Source organism: Condylura cristata, unplaced genomic scaffold (genome assembly GCF_000260355.1).
Source record: "Condylura cristata isolate star-nosed mole 26May11 unplaced genomic scaffold, ConCri1.0 scaffold00001, whole genome shotgun sequence".
Classification (NCBI taxonomy): domain Eukaryota; kingdom Metazoa; phylum Chordata; class Mammalia; order Eulipotyphla; family Talpidae; genus Condylura; species Condylura cristata.
Window position 1 is genome coordinate 8,276,405 of NW_004567102.1, and position 9,372 is coordinate 8,285,776.

General features: G+C 49.8%; 1 protein-coding gene across 3 annotated transcripts in view; it reads right to left on the bottom strand.

Moving 5' to 3' along the window:
• The window catches only part of LOC105853590 (trem-like transcript 4 protein), a 15,355-nt gene extending 6,770 nt beyond the window's left edge, over positions 1-8,585 (bottom strand). The window contains exons 1-8 of one of the 3 annotated variants that reach the window (XM_012724568.1): positions 8,381-8,585; positions 7,743-7,912; positions 7,387-7,483; positions 7,097-7,186; positions 6,848-6,940; positions 6,169-6,202; positions 5,305-5,410; positions 3,417-4,458 (exon numbers count right to left, since the gene is read on the bottom strand). In XM_012724568.1, coding sequence (XP_012580022.1) covers positions 4,375-4,458; positions 5,305-5,410; positions 6,169-6,202; positions 6,848-6,940; positions 7,097-7,186; positions 7,387-7,483; positions 7,743-7,912; positions 8,381-8,420 — 714 coding nt within the window. In that variant the 5' untranslated portion in view covers positions 8,421-8,585 and the 3' untranslated portion in view covers positions 3,417-4,374. Of the gene's footprint in view, positions 1-3,204; positions 4,459-5,304; positions 5,411-6,168; positions 6,203-6,847; positions 7,187-7,386; positions 7,484-7,742; positions 7,913-8,380 lie in introns of those variants that run through there. The other 2 variants (XM_012724518.1, XM_012724621.1) reach the window with 2 other exon arrangements.
• Between the last annotated feature and the right edge of the window lie 787 nt (positions 8,586-9,372).

Here is a 9,372-nt window from a genome sequence, read left to right on the forward strand (position 1 = left end):
AAAAAAATTCCCAGTGCTCTACCTATTCATCCCTCTCTTCCCACCTCACCCTCAGCCTCCACCAAGCACCTCACTGCTTTGCCTTTCCGAAAAGTCCTAGAGCTGCGCTCACAGGAGGCAGCTTTTCACCTAGGAATGTGCACTGACGTTTCTGCCATGTCTTTCCATGGCTTGACAGGGCATTTCTTCCCAGTTCTGAATAGCTCATTATCGGGATGCCCCACTGTTTGTTTACCCACTCACCTGCTGTTCTGCTCCCCGCTCTGTCTCTGGTGAAGCCTCTCACCGCCCCTGAGCCTCTGGCCAGTACCTCAGTTCTGTATGTACAAATAAAATAAATCTTAAAAAAAAATCAGTTAATAGGGCTCTACCTGGTGGTGCAATGGGTTAAAGCACATCTTGGTTGTCCCCAGGGGCATCTGGGAAATTATGAATAAATCTGCCCAAAACAATCACGCGCAGGTTTTTATGTAGACATAATTTGTTAACACCTTTTAATACATGCCAAGGAGTAAGTACAGTTACTGGATTTTTTCGATCCTGACTAATGACTATTTCAGAGTGTCCTGGAGGGAGAAGGCAAGAACCCACGTGGATGGTTGGAGTACAACCATCTTTGTGTGTCTGGGTGAAGCCAAACCCAGAACAAGCTGTGGCCTGTCTCCTCCTCCCTCATGCACCTGCCCTTTAAATATCTCCTCCTAACTCCCTTTGAGGAGCCAGGCTAATTCTTTGCAGCACTAGCTCCTTCATGCATGAGTCTCTACTAAAACCTCGTTTGGTTTTACTACACCTAGTGCTTTCTGGTGAATTTTCCCCCTAGAGGGCTAACCAACCTACTCTTAGGTTGTTAGGTCAGGCTCTGTAATACAGTCACTTAGAAATGTGACAGCTTCTCATAAACATACGCTTGCCTTATGACCCAGCAATCCATGTTGAGATATTTAACCAAGAGAAAGGAAAATATATGTCCTGGGATAAATTGAGTCCCCTCTCCACCCTGAATTCATATTTATATTCTAATCCCTCAGACCTCAGCATGTAGCTATATTAGATACAGGATCTTTAGAGATAATTCGATCCAAATGAGATCATAAGAGCTGGTCCTAACCTAATATGACTTATGTCCTTATAAGAAGAGATGATGGCACAGACACATGCAAAGGAGAGACGTGCAAAGACGTAGGAGAAGATGGCCGAGGAGAGAGGATGCTACAAGCATCCCTGTAAGGCAAGTAGAGAAGCCAAGGAGAGACACTGTTACAAGAGCCCACTGCTGCCTCAACATGCTGCCTGCAGGCCAGTGCTGGGCTTTACCAGTGGGCTGCAGTGGTGGTTTCCTCAGCCCACAGAGACCCCATTGGCGAGGCCTGCCCAGGAGAGAGGGCCACAGTGCACCCGGCTGGCACTGCAGGCGCCAAGCAGTGGGCTGCCCTCCAGTGGCTCCCATCAGAGTCCCAGGGCTGCTTCAGGGCCTTCTGCACTGCCACATCTGACCTGCTGAAGCACATCACACCCTTAAGTCCAGCCTTGGCTCTCCTCAGCCCTGACCTCAGTTGGGCTGGACAGGCTGCCAGGGCTTCACCTTTAAATACAGTACCAGGGTTGAAAGTGGAAAATTAGGGTCAAGCTCTCAATGGACCAATCACGGTGAGCTCTCACCAGTGCCAGGTAAGGATTTTGAGACTACTGAGGATTGCAAATGAAGCAATCTGATTGGTGCTGAGCCAGTACCAAACAGCTAAGATATACATGGCCCAATCAGGCTTGAAAGTCAGACCTTGAGGTGTAACCTGCTTGACTTATTTACCAAGTAGCTGCAGGCTCATTCATCAGACCCTTCACAGATTTTCAGAATTCCCATAGAATACAGAGATCTGGCCACTGCACCTGCCCCCTGCCACGCTTCTCACAGGGCCTGCCAAGAGCATTGTTGACCTAGGCCTAGTGTCTCTATGGCTTATTCCAGCAGCTCTCAAAGAGTTGTACATCTGATGTCTCTGGGACTGTGTCCTAGTGACCAGTGCTGACCAGCACTGCTGACCTGTGTTGGGCCATCTCCGAGAGCTGTCTACCACTTGTGACTGTCCAGCACCACCTCCTGGTTCTGTTGAGCCTGGCATTGTCTGATTCAGCATCTGTTGCTGTGCAGTCTGGCTTCAGACTGCTGCTGAGAACTTCTGTGCTGCCACCTGTGAGCACCACCAGCCGCCACAGCGAGTGGGACCCCGGGCCAGGTGTGCCACCAGTTCCAGGCTCTTGTCAAAGGGACAGCACCATTTCATGCAAACAGCCTATGTTTTGCACTCCTGGGCCCTGCAGACACTACCTGGGGTAGAACAGCCAGCCACTGGGGCCTTAGAAATGTTTTCCTTTTTCCCAATCTCGCCTTTGTTAACACACCCTATTGTTGCACCCTGAACCTCGGCAGTGTCTTGCAATTGTAGGTGCACGGGTAAGAAACCACAAACACTGGCTTGTCCCCACCTGGCACTGTTTTAAAGCCTCAGAACAATTCAGCCTGGTTGATACCTTCATCCCAGGCTTCTAGCCTCTAAAACTGTGAGAAAAGGAGATGGTGTGGAGACAAGCCAGGATAGCTCTCAGCAGGCTCAGGGAGAACCCAGGGCAGACCACAGCTGGGTACAGAGGCATGCCAGGGCTCCCAGGGGTGTCAGGGCTTCCAGGAGCCACCCAACCAGTAACCTAAGGTGTTTGCACCTCTTCAGTAAAACTTACACTTTGGTAAAGAGGCTAGAAATGAGTTCTATGTGCTCATATAATAACATAAAGTAAATGAAAAATATAGCAATTTAAGAGGTAATAAAAATTATAGTAAAAAAATATAATCAAAATACACCCATTCCATGGCTATCTATACAAAATATTCACAGCAAAAGGACATATCAATTATGAATATCCATCTGATGGAGAGTTTTGGTTTGACTATATTGTGAGTTTAGGGATAGAAAGCGAGGAGGCAGGGGGAAGTGTCAAAAGATGGGATTTTCATCTTCATTCATAGATGAATGGATAATATTAAAACCAGGAAATTTGGCAGTACAAGTTTTACTTTTTTTCTCACCCAAAAATATAGAGACAGAGGAGGCAGGGTGAAGTGTCAAATGATGGGATTTTTGTCTTCATTCATAGATGAATGGATAATATTTAAAACCAGGAAATCAGCAAATGGCAATACAAGTTTTACATTTTTTCTCACCCAAAAGTATAGAGGTAAGCACCAGAATAAACTGAGGAAAGATACGAAATGTACTTGATGTGGGAATGAGAACAAGGAGAAGGTAGAGTGGGGTTGCCTTTGTGTCTTGGGTAATTGACTTCTTAAAACAACAATTATCGCACACTCATCAAATTACTTTGAAATTACTTAGAAAATTACTCAGAAATGTACTTACAGAATATTCTAGTCATTTCTTTGGTTGACTTTCCGTTCTTTCCTTTTTATTTGAATGTTCATAACAGACTTATTCACAGCAGCCAAAAATTAGAAACAGCATAAATGTCCATCAGTGGTAGAGTGGATGAATAAATTACTTCTTCTGCCTTTTAATTCATCACCACACTGCCCTCCAGGAGGAGGTTATCAATTATAACCTTCCAAGAATTCATGAGAATTCCTCTCTCCTTCCCCCTCTCCAGCACAGAATATGACTTTCATTTATTTTAACCTTTTTTTGAACTGACGGGTAAAACACAGGTCTCACTTCATTTCAGATTTCTTTGATCACATACTCATTTCTTTGAACACAAATTCATACACCTTTTTTCTTAATTCTATAACGAGTCAATATTCATATCTCTAGCCCTTTAAAAAAATTGAAATGTTTGCCTGCTTCTTATTTATAAGAGACACTTATGTACTAAATGTTTTCAGCCTTTTGACTGCCAAAGATGAAAATATTTTTCCTCCATTGTCATGTTTATAAATTCACATCCATTGTTGGAAATAGCCAATGTTACATTTTTAGGTAGTATCAACTAAGGTAAATTCTTCCAGCAGGAGAAAAAGGAGCCAAAGCTGACTGAAGTGGACACTGGCAGCCTGGGAACCAAGGGTCTTGCACTGGAGGGGCGGAGGGCAGGAGAGAAGATGCCTGAAGCGGGGTTTGGTACCATCGAGGGGAGCCAGGAGAGAAAAGGGGTGGCTCCGATATACAAAGAGAGTCCCATAGGTGGTGGGTCCCGGCTTTGGAGACGTGGTGTTGGAGAAGGTAATCTGGGGTCCTAGGCACTGTGTCGAGAGGCACCATCACAGGGTGGCTTCTGGCCCTGGGAGGTGTCTTCCAGAGGCACTGGGACAGCCTTTTCCTTCCATGGTCCCAGAGGAGCCAGAGGAGGCGGGGTACCCCAGGTTCAGGAGGCAGTGCCCTTGGGCCCCGGCATCTTGACAGAGTTGGGGGCAGCTGTTACCACTAGTCCTGCAGCACCGAAGTACCTCTGTGAAATGCGAAGGAGGGGTTCAGAATGCAAAGTCCCTCTGTCCCCTGACTGTCAAGGGGAAGGATGCCCTAAAGGAACTCTGCAGAATTTTGTGGACTCCACCCCACCCCCTACTCCAGCTTTCTGGACTCCACCCCCTACTCCAGTGATTGGAAACTACAACTCCCAGCAGTACCAGAGAGAACTGTGAGGACCCAAGGGTGGAGCTAAGCAGGCATGCTGGGACTTTGGGGGATAAATAGGGCACCATTTTGTCTCTTGCTCTCTAGCTCAGGAAACAGCTCTCAGGACCCTGTGACTTGGGGTTTTTAATTGTTTGTTACCAGAGCTCCCAGTCAGCAGAGCCAGTAAGATATTCCAGTTGTTGTTTCCTTTTCTTTTCCCCTTTTGAAAATAAACCCATTTTGACCCTGTTGTGTGCACCTGCAGTACAACTGAATTTTAAGCACGTGGGTGAGGCCCCACAGACAGGTGGCCCAGTTCACTCTGGGGTGCCCTGTAACATGGCCATGTTGGCCTTCTCTTTCCCTAACCCTCTGGGCCCGTGTCTCTAACTTCTGCTACAATCTTCTCACCATGTTCTGTCACCCTGAAGGGACACAAAATAACACCAACTCTGGTGACCCCCTGGGGCTTGGGGACACCCCAGAACAGACTTTGGGGTGCAGGTCTAGTCTCTCATGGAAGCGTTGGAGCATGTGTGTTTCAGGTCTCTGTGCATCCTCGAGTGTGGGTCATAGGTCACCTGAGGCCAGCTTCAAGACTGCCGAGGGCTCACAGTGGAAGACCAAAGGAAATGGTGGCTCAAACATGGCCCCCAAGCCGAGCCCAGGTCCTACTCACCCATGTTCGATAGGACAAGAAGATGAGGAGAGCCGTGAGCACGATGACTTTGGTCACAAGGAGAAGTCCAAACAACAGAAACACCAGGAAATTGTTGGCAGGCAAACTGGAGGGGGGGGAGAGAAAGACCCCAATGAGGGAGAAAGAAGTAGGGCAGGGCTGGGGATGGGAGGAGCAGTCCCTGTTGGAAAACTGTATCTACACTAGAGCCACCCGAAATTCACTGGGATCAGCCAAAAGGATCTCCTGGAATAAGAGCTGGGGGCCCCAGGACCCAGGCTGAGGGAGGGAGGGGCCAACAATAAATGCGGCCATTGTCTTTCTTTGGGTGACCAGTAGGGGGCAGTAGGCAGAGAGCCCGTGGCTGGGAGCACAAGGTCTTTGATACCCAAGGAAAGGCAGGGGGAAAGGGATTCCCGGGCGTGCAGTGGGCCAGCGTGGTGAGGCAGGCAGAGGTCACAGAGGCGTCCATGAGAAACCCCTGGCCCAGGAGACAGAAGGCCTAGGTCCGGTCTGGCTTATGTTCTGAGGTAGCTGGGGCCTCAGGACACCAGCAGCACTGAGAGGCCTTCCCCTTCACCGCTGACAGGTACTACTCCTGGGCTCCATCCTGGGGGAGCTCAGCATGACTCCTTCAGCCCAGCCCAGCCCAGACTTGCCCTGCCCTGTTCTCTCCTGGCCAGCCTTGCCCAGCCCAGTCCTGCCCAGCCCAACCCAGCCCAGCCCAGCCCAAATGAGCTGAGGCCTGGACACCTCTTTCAGAAACCGGACCTCAGGTTTTCCTCCTTCCTGAGCAAAGGCCACACCACTCACCTGCCCAGCCCCTGCTAACACCCCTTCCTTCTGCTGGCACCCCAGACCTACCTGCACTCAGAGACTCTGGTGGAGAATGTCGGCACTGGAAAAGCAAGTGTGACCAATGACAACACAGGGAAGGCAGCAGCGCCCAGCGTCCCCAGGGGGTACGGGGGTCAGCCCCAAAGCCCTGGGGAGCCCTGAGAGGAGGAGGGGGAAGGGCCACAGCCAGTCCCTCAGGGCTCCTCAGGCCAGGACTGTCTGGGCCCCAGGGGAGGGCACTTCTCCCAGAGCTGGTGAGACAGAGGCAGAGGCTGGAGCCTGATCAGAGAGCCCAGCCTGACAGCCAGTCCCTGAGGGCAGGGGGAGCTCAGGAGGGCCCCTGTGGGCACACACAGACACTGTCAGTCCAAAGACTTGTTGTTTCAGCATCTGAGGCCCTCAGCCTTCTGGTCTGCTGCAGACCCAGGCCCAGGGTAGAGAGGGGCTAGGGGCAGGCCCAGGGTGGGAGAAGCTGGTGTGCCTGAGCCAGTAGCCTGTAGGCTGTGGTCTACACCCAGTGGGCATGAGGGTCGCTTCTGCCTCTCAGTTCAGGACACTCAGGAATGGAGGTGGCAGCTTAAATCTGGGAGTCAGTGTAAGAGGAGCAGACAGTTGGTGGGTCTGAGGGGATGGAGGCTGGGGAAGGGGGTGTGGCTTTCCTTCCCTGACACCCCAGGAAAGCCCCCTCCCAGAACAAAAATCTCACCTGGGTACATCATCAGGGTGATGTTTTTGATGACAGAAACAGATTCTCCACTCAATGTCCCACACCAGTAGTGTCCGATGTCATTCTTCCGGACTTCCAACATGGTGATAATGAAGAAGCCACCCGCAGGGTTGTCCCAGAGCAAGTATGAAGAACTCTGGGCCATTATCTGGGGCCCAGAGCTGGTGACTAAAGTGACACAAGAACCTGATTCTGTCTGCCAACACCAGGTTTTGTTCAGGTACTTACCGTTCTGGAGAGGGGATGGACATTTCACAGAAACTGCCTGTTCTTGCACGGCCCAGACCACCTCATGAGGGTAGTTTCTGGCCCAGGAGCCTAGGGGGAAAGCCCTCAGATCAGGCTAGCAGTGGGCACTGCCACACCTCCAGCCTGGCCCAAGACAGCCTTCCTGCTCCAGCTCTCTTCACTTTCCCATGGGCCCCCCCACCCCCACCCCAGACCCCCCTCACATGTCCTTCCACCTCCAACTCTCCTTCCGCCCATGCTCTGTCACTGGGTCCACCCCCTGCCCTCACCTAAAGCTAGGAGCAGCAGGATCAGCAGCAGGAGGGAGGCCATCCAGGCCATGCTGGCTTCTTTGTTTGGAGGTACACAGTGGGGGCACAAGTGGTTCTGAGACAGAAGGATCCAGGAGTTCCTCCTGACCCTGCCCAGAACCTCCACACACTGAGGTGCAAGATTGAGAAAGAAAAGGCCTGCATTGGGTAAGAATGAGGCCTATAGGGCGGGTTTTGTGGGTAGCCAAGAGTGGGCCCCCCCCAGGAGAATCTGCAACTGTTAGAAACATCTCGTCCTACCCAGGCCCAGGCCCAGGAACTAAGGCTGCTGCATGATTTCCCCTGCCCACAAACACCCTCCACCTAGCACTCACTTCTCTGTGTTGCTTCATCTTTCCAGAGCCCAGACTGTCTGCTTGCCTCCCACACCCCAGCAGAGGACTGGCTGAGCACAGATGGAGGCTCGGGGGAGTAGCTGAGGCCTGATTAGACCTTACAACCCTCATGTCACCAAGAAGACCAGAGACATCCTGGCCTAGGGTGTCTAGTTAGAATTGAAACAAGGCAAAATTGAGGGTCACCCAGAGGTCCCAAACTGTTAAGAAAGAGAACCAAAAAAAAAAAAAATTTGCCCATTCTAACAGTCCAGCCATTTGCACAAAAGGCAAAAATAAATAAATAAATAAATAAAGATTCTTCATGTGCTCCAAGATCTTTAATCAGTGAGAGAGTCAGGGTGGGAAGGGATAGATTTCAAAAAAGATACCAAATCAAGCTCCAAAAATCACCCACCCCCTCTTGGGAAAATGTCTAGCCAATGATGCTGAGCACAGAACAGGGCAACTGAGGTGCAAAGTTTTCCAGGATTCCCAGGCACCTCCCAATGGGGAAATCACAAAAAGGGTTCAGGCAGGTCCCAAAGAGATGGGACAGAAGGAGAAACCCCAAAATTCACAACATACCATATAATCTACCATGAGATCAAGATGGCTGTTGCCATCATCCTGCCTACCTGCCAAAGCCTCAAATTCCCAGAAGCAACCTCTCCACATGTCTCTCCTTCCTACTTCATGGCACTGCAGTACATACACCAGCCTTGTGCCTTCCTCCTTCCCAGCGGCTCCCCTCCCCCACTCAGGAAGTACTGGTCATGGCATGCTGGGACTTGTAGTCCCAGGTTTCTGAGATGTCAGAATATGGAAGAAGTGAGGCAGCGAACTCACTCCCACACTCATGGTACTCTCCTCCCCTTTTTGCAGTGACACACATCCTATTAAAAAAATCCCCTTTTTAACCTTTATCACCATTTTCATGGTACCTTTTATTGTCACCTTTCGTAGTTTCTGTATATTCAAAGGAAATAGTAATCGGTCACAAAGCATTGTCCAAAAGAAAACAAAACTGGAGACATTAGTCAAATAAATCAGATCCATATACAAAAAAATAGTTGCATGGAAAACTGACCCAAAACAAGCATTTACATCACATGAATTTACAGGTATCATTCAGTCAGCTTCCTTATTAGAACTCAGTGATTAAGTGCATCTCTTGTAGACTGACCAACTACTGACCAGTATTTGATTCAGCATTTCCTCTGAACCAATGGAAGGATCATCACTCAGCTCCTTGAGGATCCAGTCGGCACGTGGGATGTGAGCAGAAGTGACGTGTTCTACTTCAGGCAGAACCTTTAAGTCCCCCTCAGCTTCTCAGCCCTCTCCCCAGCTGTACAACCAGAGAAGCATGGGTTGAGGTGCAGGTCCTTAAAATCAGCGCCCTTCAAACACTGGATGGGCCATCACCCTGCCCTACGATGGACGTCACAAAAGCAAGAACAAGTGATATTTGTGCAGACCACTATACTGGGTCTGTTTATTGTGCCAGCACTCCCAATCTGTGCAGAAAGGTACTCTTTACCCATCAGTCACAGCAACACACGCCTTCCTTCACTTCAGAAGATCCTTTTCTGACGAAACCTACCCCAGCTGCTAATGCTCTCGTTTT